Source organism: Cydia fagiglandana, chromosome 4, assembly GCF_963556715.1.
Source record: "Cydia fagiglandana chromosome 4, ilCydFagi1.1, whole genome shotgun sequence".
NCBI lineage: Eukaryota > Metazoa > Arthropoda > Insecta > Lepidoptera > Tortricidae > Cydia > Cydia fagiglandana.
The window spans coordinates 14,289,413-14,308,726 of NC_085935.1; the positions used below are offsets into that span (position 1 = coordinate 14,289,413).

Below are 19,314 nucleotides of genomic sequence, written 5' to 3' on the forward strand. Positions count from 1 at the left end.
CGCGCGGGGGCGCGACTATGCGTTCAGAAATCTGATACAAAATTTTGAATTCTCGTTGAGAAATTTTAAAATTTTAGGTACTCTGAATACTTAACATGGCCAGAGGCTGAATGATATTACGCCTACTACAAGTAAATAATTATCATGAAGAAGTTTGTGCAGCGTAATAATAATTAGTTGTTGGGTGGATGTTGAGCGTAGCGAGGAGTAATAGATTTTTTATATTGATGGAAATTCCTGCAGTTTAACATTTTACGATTATACTTTAGATACCTACTTTAATTTACACATTTTAATATTCACATAATATGTATAAGATAATTTCGGGCTATTTTCTATATAAATAGGTTCAATAAGGTGCAGAAGTAAAATAAAAAAAAACATCTGATTAACACTTTCCCCTTTATTTAGAATAATTCAATAATATTATCACATGTCTGATCGAACTTGTATATATAGGTATAAGTATGTAGGTAAGCACGTTAAATATTCTCTTTATGGAGAACACTTCACAATTTCACACTTTTACTTTTAACTGTTGTTAGGGCTCGGCGCGGCTACTATAATTTCATATATGTACAAGCAAAAACTAAATTATGAGGAACCACTGCTTAGATAGGCAAGATAGCAGCTCGATCGGCATAGATTATTTCGCATAGATTTCGCATACAAACACATTTGGTACAAACAATAAAATGTAGCTTTACCATGGATCAGGCGCGGATCCACCGTTGTGGGCACGGTGGGCATGCCCACAACCCTAATAGGTACAGTTGATCGATACGCAGAACTTTTCGTAGAATGATCGTTTGGTGAATGTCAAAATTTCCCGAGTAAATTAAGCATTGGATGAAACACGGTACCTAGGTACTTAGTTAAATAGAACTCCTAGCTGTCATAAGTATTTATATCAGCTGACAATTCAAATTATTAGTGGTACAGTAAAAAAACAGCATTTTCTTAAATTGTTAACTTTAGTCTGTTCGAGATTCTAAAAACGGTGCAAAATAAAGATAATATTCCTAGAAATACGTGTGATACCTCATCTCTAGAAAGCGACAAAATTTTACGATATTTATTTACACAATTTTTTTCGTTTTCAATACAGAAGGAAGTTTGAAAAAAATTTGCTAATTAACAATTGCCTAACTTGTTCAAAAAATTATTTTAAGATAGATTTCTACAAGAATTCCATTTGTTGACATATTTTAAATAACCATATTTAAAAAAAAATTATGAGTATTTAATACCTTTAAAAGTATTTAATGTTACGTATTTAACCGCTTTCTCACGCCGCGCGCGTTTCCCGAAAATGGAGCGCGGAGGAGGGCTGTGCTCAGCTACGAATAAAAAGTATAAATACATAATGGAGATAAGAGTTCTGCAAGTATGGAATGTTTTATTGTAAATATCCTCCTCTTTAATAATATAAATTTTCGTTTCTTAAATATAAATATTTTTTGAGATATTGGGGAAATAAAAAATATCTACTTTTTCCCAATTTTTTTGCTTATAACTTTTGATATTTTTTGTGTGCTAATACACTCTTCGAATACATGTTTTTAGGCATCATGACAAATCTAATGAGATATCACACGTATTTTTAGGAGTATTATCTTTATTTATCACCGTTTTTACTGTTTTTAGGATCTCGCTCAGACTATTATGGAGTCTTATAAACAGACTTTTTTGTACCATTTCTTAAAATAATTCAAGCTTTTAATTGACTGTCATATGAGGTTTAGAGTGCATGTCTATATGGGTATGGAAAGGGTTCCACAAAAAATCGCATGCTATTTTTGGCAAAATTCCGACTACTTAAGTGTAGGGGCAAGTGCTCTATATGGGACATTTTCCAGATTTTGGCCTTATTATCTGTACAAAATTTCAACTTAATTGTTCTAGTAGTTTCGGAGAAAATTGGCTGTGACAGACGGACATACAGACGCACGAGTGATCCTATAAGGGTTCCGTTTTTTCCTTTTACGGAACCCTAAAATGCATTTTTTTAAGTTCACGATAGTAGTCTATCGTTAGTAGTTCTTTAAATACCGACAGTGTCCACAGGTAAAATGAACGATTTATGCATGTGAATCAAGAGTCTACCAAAAATTAGTAGTTACCTACATCTACGAATAATTGACTCAGCGAAACCATTTTCGGCGAAACGTTGTAAGTCTTATAAGCGAATCGACAATCTGCTTAAAGTTGGTCGGGGAATCATTAGGGTGGTAGGTACCCCAGCTGAATACAGAGCCCTAATTATTTGCAAGAATATAGATTATTTACTAACAGGGGCAATTATTTCTAGCAAGGAGTTTTTTAGCGTAGTTATCTATCTAAGTGTGTATAGACTGAAATGAATGGCTTGCGATCCCTCTGCGAATTTATTGGTCGGGGAATCATCAGGTACCCTCGACTCACACACTTGGCGGATTTTGGAGTGGCTGTGACCACAACCTTTTTTGAGGGCTGGATCCGCGCCTGCCATGGATGGTGGTAGCGCCGTATCTCGATATTATAAAAAAAAACTGTAAAGTACTGCTCTACGTAGGTACACAGACATCATTACAGTTCATATTTTGCACTCGTTTTACAATCGTTGATATTTTAAGAAATTATCTAATACGTGACTGAAATAAGCATCCGATTGTGTTTTTATACTAAATTAGTATCGATTGTGTATTCAAAGTACTTGTATGCGCTATCTATTGGATAAGTAACGTGTAGGTACCGAGCGGTTATACAAGTAGCAGCCGCGCGAGCCCTATCCAACATTAACATACACACATGTTATGCAAAAAACTTGACAAATGCCAACGCAGCAGCGTTCGTCCCCACAAATGTCATGCAACCAGTTATCGTGGCACCATAGACACCGATATGTCATAACCGCGCACTGTGTTTATGTCTAGCCAGCCACCTTAGGCTTGAGGTGCGGAGACTAAGCAGCTGCGTCGCTAACAAGATACAGCTAAGTATAGACAGTTTGAGATATGGACATGAATTAAAAGTGCAATGTGGACGTTGAAAGTTAATTCGCTTTTTGTTATCTGAACAAGTCAATCCACATAGAATAATTGGAATACAGGCCGATTCACCGATGCTGGCGTGATGTACGCCTTTGAATTGCAAAAAAAGAATATTCTACTTTTAATTTGATTAAAATTTTAACGGACTTATTTCTTACTTAAAAGGGTTCAGTAATGAATATAGTTCACGCCAGCATTGGTAAATTGGATCTGTAGGTACATTATACGCGTCGTAATAGACAACACGCGTTGTAGGGGGCGGGTTAACATGAAAGGGGATAAGTATAGTGAATATAATACAAGGGCTAACACGTTTCGTGGCCACTATATGTATTATGAAATAAAATCATATTTTGCTCCCTGCTTCAAAAAAGCTCCACGTAGCTTTTAAGAAAGTTACATTAAAACTTCAAAAATAGCTATTAGTAAATCAGATGCCATAGCTCCATATAAAACTAACGCTACACAATTTAAAAATATTTATACCTCAGCGTAGTCATGGAAATATACATCATAATTAATAAAAGTGACATCCACACATAAGTTAAAAGTAATACTAATGCTAAGACAACTTCAATTCTAATTTTGCCCTTTAGAAAATAAAAAGAGGGAGCAAAAACTTCTTAAACCTAAATGGTAACTACTTAAGTTTAAAAATTTAGAAGTATAACAAAAATAAAAAGGTACAAGGAACATAAGAATAATATCATGAAATAGACCATACGCAACCCTGCGTGGGTAAAGAAAATTGAGATCACTCTGTTTGCTGTCAGAGTATCGAGCGCGAAAAAAAGGTCTAAAAGGTTTTGATGTCATTAAATGGATGCGTGTCGGATTTTAATAGCAGCCTCCGGTGATATTCATTAAGTTGGTGTTTGAACTGAGGACCCGAGTCCAGGCCACTTTGCATGACGACTGGTTACACGGCCTATGTACACGAGCTATAGGTTTATTCAACCCGGTGACTACCTCCAATGGAATCGGCAAGTTTAGCATATAGGTACCAAAAACCGTGTTTAACACGCAAGTGGTCACATCGCCTACTTGCTAGGTGCACCATTCAGTTACATCTCAGCTCATTGTACAGTCAAAAACAGAGCTATGAATACAGGCAAAGTGTCAAAAATATGTATACAGTACTTTATTGCCTGTACATTAAGGTCGTGTATACATATTTTTGGCACTTTGCCTGTATTCATAGCTCTGTTGTTGACTGTACATGAACTTTATCACTGGAACCCAAATTTTGGTTGTTGTTAACTAACAGGCGCATTGATGAATAATAGTTTCTAAACATGAAACTTGTAAAATAAGCAAAAGTAAAAACAGCCTTTCGCTATTATATTTTGAAAGTTATAAGCTGTAGTGAAATATTTCCTTGTCGTCATCGTTGGCGCAACTGAAATAAGGGTTGCGCTAAACTAATTATATGGGAGCGCCAATGCGTGGTGAGTGCGTTTCGTCTTGTATGTAAACACCATCTAGTGTATACATAGGTAAGTGATCTGTTATTAAACCGTCTTGCGGTAGAAAAGTGTTATAAAGGCTATACAATGACATTCAGCACCTGTCATTCCCATAATAGCTTTAAATTACTAATAGCTGGCGTAATATGGTGTAATGACTACCGTAGCATCATATAACTTTAATTAATCCAATTATGAAACGAATAGCAAAAACGAGGACTTTAAATTTTATGTGTTGTAGACAAACCTCAAAATTACGGGCACTTATAGGTTTACCTTAAGGCACTGGTGCCACCGCGAGCTAGTAAGCTATGAGCTATCGGCTATAAACACGAACAAAAGATAAGCACTCCCGTGTAAATAAAAGAGACACGGCGATATTTATAGTTACTCGCCCAGCGGTGAGCTATAAATATCGCCGTGTCCCTTTTATTTACACGGGAGTGCTTATCTTTTGTTCGTGTTTATAGCCGATAGCTCATAGCTTACTAGCTCGCGGTGGCACCAGTGCCTTACCTATTGAAGTGAGAAACTTCGACAAATTCCCAAACGCAAGTGGATCAAATCGGGGCGTCAGGCGCTATAGGTTTGTTAACTTTGGGTGGGTACCGAGGTATGATCGTTAATTTCCTTGCGTCAGTTAAAGCGAAATATATGGGGGTTTGCCGACATTATGTTTACCTAATACCAAATACAGATTTGATCATTGGGATTTGGGGGTACTTACATGCTTTTCCACCAGTTCAATTTGGGCATTGACCACTCGCTAAACTTGAGGTTTGACTGATAAACCTAGGTATATCGGAGTTTCGAGGTATGACTACAAGGTTACAATTCAATGGAAATAGTTCTTTTTGCAATCAAAGTAAATTAAATGAGGGCAAATATATGCATGTTATTTTAACCAGTTACTCTTTGTCTCAATACCGCAATGTTTAGTATTGCCATATACAAATGATATAACTCTATACCTTTATAGGCTTTACTCATTTGGTTTTTTCAAAGTTATAAGCCATTGGAGCATTCCACGGACTGTCCCGTACAAACGCATTCTATTTCCTGTGTTGCGACTTTTTTTTGGGCATTTAAAGCAGGCGATTATTTTTCTGCCCATATTTTTGACCATTTGTCATTGAAAAGGAAACTCTTATACCTGAAAATCTTCAGAAAAACGCGTTTGTACGGGACAAACGGTAGACAATTTCATGGAATGCTCCCATTGATTTACAACCAGTTCAGCGACAATTTCAAACCAAAATGAAGCAAGCGTCCCGCCTACCAAAGACGGGCCGATTTAGACGGCGCGCGAACTCATTCGATACCACTTCTGACTATGATACAATGAATGACAATATTGGTTATAAGTTATAAATGTGATGATTAGGACTTTTAAGAGCTGCGAAGTTAAGATTCATAATTTCTATAGTAAATAGTATTTACTAAATACGGACATAACGAAAGGTTTTTACTTTAAGTCGGGGAAAATTAATAATATCCCTCAATGCTACAGAGACACTTCTTTCCATTGTTTTCACAAGTAAATTCATACATAAGGAACTGGAATAAAATTACATAAGTAGTCTATTGAATACTATTATTACCTAGGTGAAAATTTCAAATGTTTCCTGGTAGTTTTGTATGCTATACTTACCTTTAGGACGATCGACATTTCTACTGTCATATTAGACTTTACGGCTTGCTCAAAATGATAAATTATACAGTCTTGTATCTTGTATGCGTGTTTGTGTGTTGCATATTTCACAGAAAAGTTAGGTAGCACCAACTTCGCACACTGATTGCAAGTAAATTGTCTGACAATTTATGTACGTACATAAAGACGACATTTCTCTCTTACAGATGAAGACCTATGAAAACAATGAAATGAATTTCACTCTTTACTTTTGTTTGAGTATCAAACAATTAAACAATTATATAGTACAATTATATTCTCAGTACAGAACAATTGTTACACCAAACTGTGGGTACTACCATAGGCAAAAGATATATACTAGACTAGAAGCTCGGAGTAGACAATCCAGGTATGAGATCCCCAACCAACCACTACCAAAACCTACCAAATTGTACGGCGCCGTACAATGCCATTTACAAAGATAATCAAAAATAGAAAAAGTAATTTAACGGGTATATTAATACGGGTAAGTGTGTATATTAATCAGATTACTGCGTTCTTGTTTCCCACATCCCTAAACTTAAACCACTCCAACGCTCCGAAAATCTAGTATATTATATTTTCTGCATTGTACCACAGGATATGCGCGAGACGTAATATTTGTTAATTTACCTATAGCATATTTGCCTGCTCTACCTACGTTCTTAAAGAATAAGCCTCTGAATATCACTCAAACCACCGCCGGTGCATCACTATACGCCTCTAATATTGTGAATACATAACATTATTCTAACAATGAGCACTATAATGAAAAAATATCTCTTTCTAATTTGCGAATAATCACATATTGTTAAATATGTCTTGGTGGGCTAAAAATATCTATGTAATACAAAGCGGACATGTATGTGAATATACAATTCCAATAATAGTTTACACATATATTTGCATAGAGAGTAAAATGCGACGGAGTTACAAATATCAATGACAAACGTTTTATACAACTATCGATAGACAAGGCCTGTCCAGACGAGGACAATTTTTCGCCAATCTGATTAAATTGTCCGATCAAATCAGGCGGTGCGGACGCAAACATCAATTTGGCCACTTTCACCAATTTTAAATTTATGGTGATGTTTGAGCGCTCTAAATTAAAGAAATGCCCCGAAACGCGAATACTAGAGTCACAAATTGGTATTCTTGTGTCCGCACCCCATTCTATCAGCAGTATCGATCATAATCGGCGAGCCAAATTGGCGTTTGAATCCGCACGGCCTGATCGGACAATTTAATCAGATTGGCGAAAAATTTTCCCCGTCTGGACACGCGCACATATAGGTAAAACCCAAGTATACTTTATAAGAAATTACAGTTTATAATTAACAATATTATCTATAAAAGGGCGACTTTAAATATGTAACACCAAATAATGGACACTGTAACCCAGTGTACAAGTACAGTGTAGTAACAATTAAAACTTAATATCCACATTTTTAGAAGCTCTTATTCCGATGCTCGTTGAAATAAGCCGTCATTGTGCAACGTGCTGATACAACAAAGTGACATATTGTTCAATGGGGTTGGCCAGTCGAAGTATTCAGCAGATGGCGCCAGCATAGCTTGCCCTGTCAATCCCTAGAATTGTGTCAAATTTTTGTTTTTCCAATGGAATTTTATGCCCTGAATGCCAGCTCTTTAAGCCAAAAAAAGGGGTAAGCTATGATGGCGCCATCTATGCAAACCTTTGACAGTTGCCAACCCCATTGTTAATATCGAGCCAGTCACTTGTTTTGCATTACGAATTTAAAGCCACCAAAATTATAAGTAAAAGACAGTCTCACTCATACTTGTGTTTTCAGAAATATACATAGGTACTGTTTGAATCAGAAAAACGTTATAAAGTAAATAATAGGTACAATGTAAATGATATATTTGGCTACTCAAGGCTCTCCAGTTCTATGTAGTTACTATTGAATTCTAAACCGCCACCTCGATATTTATTTATTGCAGCATTTCACTATTTATATGAATGTAACCCTTAATACTATCTCACAAATGACTATATAGCAACCGTATTGATAATATAGTGTAACAATATAGTCAATAATACGTCATCTGGCGAGTTTCCACTGGTATATAAAAGGCGGTAAACAAAACACTAAATACATTATCATCGTCATTGCTTTAAAGTAAGCTTACATTTGCAAGAGGATATACATTCATATCATAAGTTAAAATGATTTGATATTTAAATACTTTCCATTTGGTAACGAGATAATATCATCGCGTCTAAGGCTAAGCGTATACTGAGACGCAGGCGACGCAGTTCACGCAACGCAGCGCAGAGCAGATTTTGTAAAGTATGGAACGTCATTGCGCTGCAGCGTGCGTACCTAAGGGTGGTATTCCTATCTCATTGCGTCTCACTTCACTCATTAAGCAAAATGTGAGACGCAATACACATTGGACAAAGATATTGCACAGATGGAATATCACCCTAAAGGACGTTATATACTTTACAAAATCTACGCTGCGTGAACTGCGTCGCATGCGTCTCAGCATACGCTTATCCTAAATGTTTTCTTACGTCGATAAAAAAAACATGAAATACCCCTGGAGTAGCATGCGTATCCAGATTAGAGTATCCAAATTTCATATTCTACGCATGGTCGCAACCATTGTAGGTAGCCCAACCTAATAAAAAAACTTAATCTCTAAAAGTTGTAATCTGCCAGTCCACGTGGAAATACCAGACAACATTGAATAAATCGCTAGTGCAGGGGTCACCAAATAGCGGACCGCGGTCCGGTTACGGATCTCCGACCTATTTTATTTTTTTGCTTAGCCGGGTCCACACAGAGCGACCGTATGGCAATTTCCTCGCGCACAAAACGGCAAGTGTAGACGTGTTTCGGCCGAGGCGGCGCGCGCGTATGTTCGCTCTGTGTGGATCCGGCTACTTAAGTAAAAACGGATCGCGATGGTAATTTTTTTTTAAAGTAATTGGTGACACGTGCGCTAGTGTGTGTGATGCAGGAGGTAACGTACGTTAGTGGTAGCGTTTACTTGTGCACGAGCGAGGCGAGCCGCCGCACGCCCGACTTGCCAGAGCCCTTGGTCCTCTTCGTCTGTTCCTTCACACCCCTGAAAGGAACAAAATGATAATTAGTGATACCAGGCGTGGCTCACTCCGCGATTTCGTCGCTTTGCTACAGGTAGCTAAAAGTACATCCGTTCGGCCCCAATTTTGGGGTTTGCCATAAGCCGCGCGTGGCGCTGTCGCCACCTAGCGGCCATATCTGTGCTGATCGTAACAGACGCGTTTTGTTAGGGAGTGAGTCTTCTGTACCTAGTACAATTATTTATTCTGTGGTGATACTGACATGAAGTTGAACCGAATTCAGACATACACAGTTCATGTGGTTACTAATAAATGTTAATATGTAAATTAAATACAAACCCTTGTAATATTTGCTAGTACATATTTCAATAATTACTTATAGTCTAAGCTTAAAATGAAATGTGCGCGGTACACTGTGCGCCTAAGCCCCCAGACAAGACGCTAATCGTACATCGATAAACGCCAAGTCACGTGACTATTCATCAAAGTTTTCTTTGTCATTTTCTGTCAACGATTGTCATCTTGGCTAGGCCCTCTGGGCTGCGTCTGCCTGTATAATAAACCGCACAGATGGACAGAATTTGCCGGGCTGTAATGACTATGTACCTATGCTAGTGAGGATGGGCCACTTTTTGATGCTGACAGAGGACAGGAGAATGAATATTATAGTTAGTACTCACAGATACCGGGTGAGGTCCTCGATGTCGACGAGCATGGAGTCCTGCCCCATGTGCAGCTCGTCGCGCGCCATCAGCAGCTGCACGAGGGACTCGTTCAGAGACTATTATTAGTATAGTACTCACAGATACCGGGTGAGGTCCTCGATGTCGACGAGCATGGAGTCCTGCCCCATGTGCAGCTCGTCGCGCGCCATCAGCAGCTGCACGAGGGACTCGTTCAGAGACTATTATTAGTATAGTACTCACAGATACCGGGTGAGGTCCTCGATGTCGACGAGCATGGAGTCCTGCCCCATGTGCAGCTCGTCGCGCGCCATCAGCAGCTGGACGAGGGACTCGTTCAGAGACTATTATTAGTATAGTACTCACAGATACCGGGTGAGGTCCTCGATGTCGACGAGCATGGAGTCCTGCCCCATGTGCAGCTCGTCGCGCGCCATCAGCAGCTGCACGAGGGACTCGTTCAGAGACTATTATTAGTATAGTACTCACAGATACCGGGTGAGGTCCTCGATGTCGACGAGCATGGAGTCCTGCCCCATGTGCAGCTCGTCGCGCGCCATCAGCAGCTGCACGAGGGACTCGTTCAGAGACTATTATTAGTATAGTACTCACAGATACCGGGTGAGGTCCTCGATGTCGACGAGCATGGAGTCCTGCCCCATGTGCAGCTCGTCGCGCGCCATCAGCAGCTGCACGAGGGACTCGTTCAGAGACTATTATTAGTATAGTACTCACAGATACCGGGTGAGGTCCTCGATGTCGACGAGCATGGAGTCCTGCCCCATGTGCAGCTCGTCGCGCGCCATCAGCAGCTGCACGAGGGACTCGTTCAGAGACTATTATTAGTATAGTACTCACAGATACCGGGTGAGGTCCTCGATGTCGACGAGCATGGAGTCCTGCCCCATGTGCAGCTCGTCGCGCGCCATCAGCAGCTGCACGAGAGACTCGTTCAGAGACTATTATTAGTATAGTACTCACAGATACCGGGTGAGGTCCTCGATGTCGACGAGCATGGAGTCCTGCCCCATGTGCAGCTCGTCGCGCGCCATCAGCAGCTGGACGAGGGACTCGTTCAGAGACTATTATTAGTATAGTACTCACAGATACCGGGTGAGGTCCTCGATGTCGACGAGCATGGAGTCCTGCCCCATGTGCAGCTCGTCGCGCGCCATCAGCAGCTGCACGAGGGACTCGTTCAGAGACTATTATTAGTATAGTACTCACAGATACCGGGTGAGGTCCTCGATGTCGACGAGCATGGAGTCCTGCCCCATGTGCAGCTCGTCGCGCGCCATCAGCAGCTGGACGAGGGACTCGTTCAGAGACTCGATCTGCGAGTGCAGCTCATTCACCACCACCTGCAATGAGATTTATTGGTTTAGCTTTAGAACATAATATTAAAAGATTTTTATCGAATTTTAACTGTCGTGTGTCAATGCTAATAATAAATTAATTTTAGGGTTTAACTTATCGTAGACACTGACTTTAGTTAGAGTTGTTTTTCTATAAAAGCATACTTTGACGAGTTTAACGAGTGACTGATAGCAAGAAAAAAGTTGACTAACTTTAAAATTGAGTATGTATTGCAAAACTATCCTAATGTGGCTGCAGTATTCGAACAATAGGTACTTTATTTTGAATCGACTATAGGCATATGAGAAATATAACTTTTAGTAATCTTAACTTCTGAGAATAATAAACCTAATCTATTTTACATTTTTTTTTAAATTACAATAATAATCCTAATCTCCAGTGACCTTCATTTTAATTTATATAAGTAGGTACTGCTACGTTAATCAGCGATCTTAACCACTAAAATAACTCATTTTTAACAAAAATAAAATTATATTCGGCAATAAACAACGTCTGCTGATAAATAGTTACTTAACAAAACAGAAGTCTACGTGACACCATTATAAAGTTAGGAAACACGCAACAAAAACGCCTATTGTTTTGTTTTACGAGCCGCCGCGCCGCACGCCAAGAACAAAATCAAGGTCAATAACGTACAAAAGACTAGTCATAACTGTAGCCGCGAGTACTATTCAACTATGCGGGTGAACTAGCCACTTCCGGATTAATCGGTACCTAACAGTGGCGGCGCGACCATAAAAGCCGATTCCCATCGGCTTACCTGTTTTTGGAAGTTTGAGCAGAGTTGTAAAGGAAATATGTAAGCCAAATTAGCCAGGTTTGCCTATGGATATGTTTGACGAGCCGCCACTGGTACCTAATGGTCATTGAATCCCTCTTTCAACACCGTCTTTAAACAAATGAGCGGACTTTCTCGCGTGTAATATGTTTAATTTATTTGCCATTTGGTTTAAAGCAAGCATCTAGCTCGAGGGAAAATTGACCATGTCTAGGTTACAGTCAGGTCTAAAAATATCGATACGGACAAAGTTCTAAAATATGTATACACGAACTAAGGTTCCGTCACACAGGCGCGTTTTCCGGGCGGGGCGTGAGCGTTTTATATGTAAAAGCGGTGCGCCCGCGCCCCGCTCACGCGCCGCCCGCAAAACGCGCCTGTGTGACGGACCTTTATAGCCCAATAACATTAAGGTGGTGAGTGTCGATATTTTTAGACGTGACTGTACATTACTTGACTTTTGTGTGTGTGCCTGTTTGAATGTTTGTTACTATGTCGAACTTCTAAATACGACTAATAACGGAATAATAAAACGGAAGCTTGTACCTTGTACATGTACAGTGGTCTGCGAAATTGCATGGAGAAATTTTGAATGAATTCATTGATAAAGTCGCCATGCACTTTTGCGGCTGATATTACAGTCGCCATTAGATATATCGGAGCGGCCAAAGTGTTCAGAATATCTAAAACACTTTGACGCCTTGACAATAGAGGCGTGCTCAGATATTTGTGAGCACCTTGGCCGCTCCGATATATGTGATGGCGACTGTACAATTGTACATACCTACGGGCTAACGAAATAACATTTAATCTGAAAAGTACAGCCAACATAAACAATCGAATTATTTTTAATACTACATAAATCCACTAAGTACCTAATACCCAGTAAGTACTCAGTGTGGCAAAATCCGGTAAGGAAGTTCTATAGAAACCGACTAGCTATAGTTTGCGTGCGTATAGTTTACGGCATTCTACAGTCCGTTTTTTTTAGCATTAGTGGTTCCAAATCCTTTTAGCGGTAATAATTTGAAGTAAATTATATATATTGACCATGCTACATTAGATAATTCAATAATTATTAACAATTAAAGAGCCTGATAAAAACTGCACGCATGCTTCTGTGGAGTTCTTTCTAATGCTAAAAAAAAGAACTATAGAACGTAAGCCATAATATTAAGGTTCGTATCTGTACAGTTACTTGTTAATAATTTATTTATGGATGTGTCAATGTGTAAATATGTATGTACTATCAGATTGTCAGCGTATAATCAAGGAGTTACGACCGTGACGCTGCCTACACCCTGCACACTTTCTGCACCTCATTACACACTTGGCAGAACTCGATGTACATCTAGACGAGCAAATCTAGATACAGACAGATATTAAATGCCTTCCTATACACGTTTCCTGTTAAAACTAGTTATTTTATTCTACGCTAACTAAACAGACGCACATTCTACCTCTGTTTGTACTCTCTAAATCAGTATTCGAATAGTTTTAATGATTTTGAAGAAATATATTTACAATATTTTCTTTTGTCACACCCTTAATGTACCTATTACTACACATTAAACAGGAGTTTTTGATACGCATACGCACTAACAACGCGGGACCACGGTTACGTTCTATCAAATTTTTCAACCCTTATGGTATTTAACTTAACCAAAAAAGCATGTTTTAATAAGTAATAGTCATTAACGTATATATCTATGGACTGGCCTTACGGGCACTAAAAATGGTACTAGTTTAGCGGTGTGACTCACGAGTTCCAGCCAATCGTGCAGTCTAACGTAACTAGTTGCGACCAATAGCGAGCGTGATGCGAACTCGTCAACCAATCGCGCGCGTGATGCGAACTGATCAACCAATCGCGTTGTAGCAGTGTCACACCGCTGTACTGGCCCCTGTCATGCCTCATTATTATTGCCTGTAAGGCCAGTCCTGAGATATCTATGTCAATGGTAATAGTACATTATTGTCGAGGCTCGGAAGTAGCTACTTGCAGGCTAAGGATTCGTTTTAAACGGACGACCTTGGGAGTCCGTTTAATTGAATCCGAAGCCAGCAAGTAGCCTTCCAGCCGAGTCATATATAGTGCTTTTCTCAAAAATGGTGCACGAAATATAAATATCATAGAAATATTTTACAAAAGCAACATTCTTACGTATATATTTTCACAGAACAAAGCCCTTGCCGCCTTTTATTTTTTTTAATAAAAAAATAGAAGTGTATTTTTCTGCCGAAAATACGCCAACCTATTTGAGACAGCTAAATAGTCGCGGTACTAATCATCTGTTTGGCTGTTTAATGGGCCTGTGCCTTCATTTGATATGGCCATTTCAACTTTTAAAAAGTTTGGAACTCGACAAATAATGGAATTTGTATGCAACATTGCAGTCCTAAAATCGAGACTGCAATGTTTTTAACTTTTTAATTTTTGACTGACCATAAAGTCCGCGCTTCGCGACCTATTTTTTAGACGGCAAACTCGACTTTGCCGTCCATTTTTGAGAAATAGTATATTATTGTCGAGGCTCGGAAGTAGCTACTTGCAGGCTGAGGATTCGTTTTAAACGGACGACCTTGGGAGTCCGTTTAATTGAATCCGAAGCCAGCAAGTAGCCTTCCAGCCGAGTCATATATAGTGCTTTTCTCAAAAATGGTGCAAGAAATATAAATATCATATAAATATTTTACAAAACCAACGTTCTTACTTATATATTTTCACAGAAAAAAGCCCTTCCCGCCTTTTTACTTTTTTAATAAAAAAAATAGAAGTGTATTTTTCTGCCTAAAATACGCCAACCTATTTGAGACAGCTAAATAGTCGCGGTAATAATCATCGGTTTGGCTGTTTATTGGGCCTGTGCCTTCATTTGATATGGTCATTTCAACTTTTAAAAAGTTTGGAACTCGGCAAATAATGGAATTTGTATGCAACATTGCAGTCCCAAAATCGAGACTGCAATGTTTTTAACTTTTTAATTTTTGACTAACCATAAACTACGCGCTTCGCAACCTATTTTTTAGACGGCAAAGTCGACTTTGCCGTCCATTTTTGAGAAAAACTCCTTTCCATAACAGGCGATCTATTGAGCATGTTAGAAGAACATGGTTCATTTCAACAACAGCTCCTCAAACAATTTGTTCCTTTTTTTGTTGCAGGGGTAAATGCATTTAAGTACAAAGTCTCATGTAGACAGTGCGAGAACTCGCATGCGATCATTACATTACGTATTTTATTTATTGGTCGGCTGAATTGGATCTAACCAATAGTCCTCAATGTAACTAAAATCGCATACGAGTTCGCGCGCCGTCTAAATCAGCCCTTACGCATCTCACCCCCGGGCTAGGAAAGCCCATAAGGGGGGGGTGGTATGTAGGTCTTGTGTCTCCTGAAGCAATTATTCCCTGGCTGATGGGACAGAATAACAACAAAAATGAGTATATGGACGCACCTGCAGCTGCGCGACATTCATGTCGGTGAGCAGCTGTCGCGACACGCGGCGGCGGTCGGGCGCGAGCGGTGCGTTGGCCTTGCGCATGGAGTTGCGCAGCATCTCCGTCACCGGCGACGCGCCGCGGCTGCGACGCTCGCGCTGGAATTACACACGCTCGTGACTAAATGTGACGTCCCACGGGTAAAGGTAGGTGGCGGTTGGCGCTTACGCTATTATTACCGCCGCTCCAATATTATTGCGGCGCTACGCGACGTAAGCGCCAGCCACCATATGGTACCTTTTGCCGTGGAACGTCACAAATATGAACGATAACAGTTCACTTGGTTACGGATTCATGAATTTATGTTTTTTTTTTTATTAGTAAGGTTAAAAATCTTAGTTGACATGACGTAGATAACAATACTGAAGCGAATGCGATTTTATACAACGCTAATATAACTTTATCATTAGGGACCGGAAATTTAGTAGCAGATTAAAGATTGAACAATTGTTACGTACAGTCGTCATCAGATATATCAGAGCAGCTATGGTGCTGAAAAATTTATAAGCATGCACTTTAACATGTTTTACTAATAGAGGATTTTTTCAAATATTTTTGAACTTTTACTTTTACTTAAGTTGTTTCATATTTAGTGTTTTAATGCACCAATTATGTAGTTATTACTCAAAGTGCCACTTGCACCGTCCCCCTAACCCGGAGTTAACCAGTTAAACCTGGAGTTACCATGGTTACTAGTACAATTTGACACTGGGTTAACCCCAGGTTAGTGGGATGGTGCAAGTGGTGCTAAGTAATTTAGTTTGCAGTATGTTGTAGTGTCATACACCTACCTCCATCTGAATTCGGGCTAACTCTTTAGCCTGGGCGAGCGCAATCCTTGCCTCGGTTTGAAGCGTCGCCTGAAGAGCGTAGAAATCTGACTCCATTAGCTCTATGTGTCCCAGGGACTGTGAAGATCGAGACTTGGATGTCTTTAGTGAAAGAGTTGTGGGACGTAACTTAGCGCCTGAAAGGAGAGAATACATTATGCCAAGTATTAAAAAAAAGAAGATTCTGCATGCATACATTCTAATAAGTCATTATGTTTTGGTCAACTCTATGTAACTCCATTGTAACCTGGGCATTGCAAGACACTCCCTGAAGTCTGCTTAGGTGCAATGCTAAAGTCAGTAGCCACAAACAAGTCAATACAGAAAAGTACAGATTACCAACATTGAAACCACCATGAAACATAGAAACAGTCACAGACAAACAACAATGTTAGTTCTACCCATTGTAACAAACAAAATCAATTTACCAATTAGCTAAAACAATACACCATGTACTTACCAGATGGAACAATGCCAATTTTGTCATGTTTTGTAATGCTGACAGACAGTGGCCTTGTCTGGTACGGATGGTTATTCAGACTGTAATTGGACTTGCTGAAAATGCTTGACCGGGACAGGCTTTTGGTGCTATAGTTGATATTCTTGTCCGACTCTGACGTCGATTCATTGTCAGATGCAGTTTCATTCATGAAACATATTTGGAGGTTCTTCCCTGCATAGCCACACCACAACATAACACATTTTAATGACACAACACAAAATAGCCCATTAGATGGTTAGGAAACAGTGATTATGAGATATGTTAAACCCATGATAGGAATGAACTAAATGAATAGTAACATTGTGCTTCAAAATGAAACATCCTCTAGCCACACAGATACCTGTTTTTTTTTATTATTATGGCATTTGCTGATAGGTTTTACTTTGTGAGCGGCTAGAGGGTATAATAGTCTACCACTCTGTGTGTTTTAGTTTAGCATCAAAAGCCAAAATGATAAGATTATCACTTTCAGTGCCAAGCATATACCAATACAAAATGAACACACCCAGCGGGTGTTTGGCAGTGAATGTGTTAGCCAAAAATTTGTAGTATTTTTCATATGTTGCTGGTAAAGCAAAACAAAACTTGGTCACTGAAAAAGGATGTAGGTCAGGCATAAAGGTGCAAGAGACTGCATACTGCTACGATTTTTTATCCCACATTTAGTGACAAGAAAAATACCATTATAACACAAACCATAAAAACTGAAGAAACTATATTGGGATAAAGCATTCCGTGGATTGCAGTTTCAATTTCTAGTCTTTTTAGTATGACTATAGATTTGGTAAATACACACTTCATTTTTTTATTTGTTACGAACTAATACTTATCACATTCATGTTTCATTATTGCCAAATTATTATGTGGTCTAAAATTTAAATACATTTTTTAAATAATCTCTCGGAATTTTATCTGCGGCTTCTTTTGAATTGTGGTATAACACTTCTTGTTAAGTTTACCAACACAATATGTTATTACATGCAGCACACAAGACATTCTAGAGACGTTCATAATACTATTGTAATTAAAATAAAATAAATGCAAATTAGCAATGTAATATGAAATCACTTTTGCTTTCTTATATTTTGATGCAGCAGAAAGATAAAACAACTTTAGATTTTTATTCTAGACAACACAAACAGTTACCCTAGATGAGGTGTTTCATAATCTACATTTAATAACCGACTCATAACCCTCTACCAAAGCACAACCAAAATTATTAAAGTAACCAAATAAAAATACAATTTATGTGTACAAACTCACCATTCTGCAGTCTTGAGTGTAGGCTGGGTTTCTTTCCTGGTCTATCAGTGTGTCCCATACTATAATATTCATCACTGTCAGCACCCATGGCCAAACGTTTCCTGATTTCTTCCCTATCATTGCGTTTCTGAAAAATAAATTAGTAAAAATTACATCAGAAGGCCATGAGCAAACCAGAATGTCACAAAAACAAATTTCATAAAAATACTACATTTAAATTGCTTGAAGGTTCTTCTGATATGGTAACTATTCTTGTAAATTTGTCTAAAATATCATTGTCCGTGAGAATCGGCCACTCGAACTCTGTTTCAGCACATTCAGCGGTATCGATGGTACCAATTGCTCTTGGACTTAAAGCTGTATTATCACAATTATATTCATTGGTGGGTTGAACATTTTTTTTGACGAATTTCGTCTTGAGCAAATGCAGGCTTCGCTTCAATCCTGATAGTTCTAAATGATCTTCATTGTCAGGTGTTTCCAATGACGTTTTGCTAAACCTTCTTTTAATGTTAGTAAATAGACCCTCAAACATCTTATATTAAAGAACAGTCTTCTGTTTTTTTGGCAAAAATATGGCACAGCCTACTAATAAGTAGAAACAAACTACGGTAAGTTATTAGACTTAAAATAAAATAGCAAAAAATAACATTATCCTCATAGCTGTCACTTCGTTGTCGTTTGACATTTAGGGCTGTGATATAGGGCAAGGACAAGAGACGTTCCATTTTTAATCGATTCCCAGTATCCTTAATCCTTAATATCGATATAAAAATTTAAATAACTTACAAGGCAACAAACATTATCCACTGATTCATGATTATCATATGTAATTGTGTATAAATCTAAAAGAAACCTTGTATCTTTTTTATAATGTCTTTGTTCGGAATTAAAATATGGCATTGATGCCATCACTGAAATTTATGTTAAAGCTATTTGCACAGTAAAATTAGCCGTAGTTAACCAATAGTTAACTCAAACACTGCCCGCACACCTTGATTTGTGTTGGTGGCTTGGTAGAGACTGGCCGCCTATATGCCCGCGTAGTTGAATCACCGGTAGAAAGTTGAACTTACTACTTATTGATAATTATTAAATTGTTACACATGGTTGCGGCAGACGTGGTTCAGACGT

General features: G+C 38.8%; 1 protein-coding gene across 1 annotated transcript in view; it reads right to left on the reverse strand.

The window, feature by feature from the left end:
• Positions 1 to 383: 383 nt before the first annotated feature.
• Positions 384 to 19,314, reverse strand: part of LOC134663787 (uncharacterized protein DDB_G0283357) — a 41,749-nt gene continuing 22,818 nt past the window's right edge. The window contains exons 7-13 of the mRNA XM_063520276.1: positions 18,181 to 18,307; positions 16,876 to 17,088; positions 16,377 to 16,552; positions 15,543 to 15,683; positions 11,157 to 11,290; positions 5,015 to 9,269; positions 384 to 4,774 (exon numbers count right to left, since the gene is read on the reverse strand). Coding sequence (XP_063376346.1) covers positions 9,188 to 9,269; positions 11,157 to 11,290; positions 15,543 to 15,683; positions 16,377 to 16,552; positions 16,876 to 17,088; positions 18,181 to 18,307 — 873 coding nt within the window. The 3' untranslated portion in view covers positions 384 to 4,774; positions 5,015 to 9,187. The remainder of the gene's footprint in view (positions 4,775 to 5,014; positions 9,270 to 11,156; positions 11,291 to 15,542; positions 15,684 to 16,376; positions 16,553 to 16,875; positions 17,089 to 18,180; positions 18,308 to 19,314) is intronic.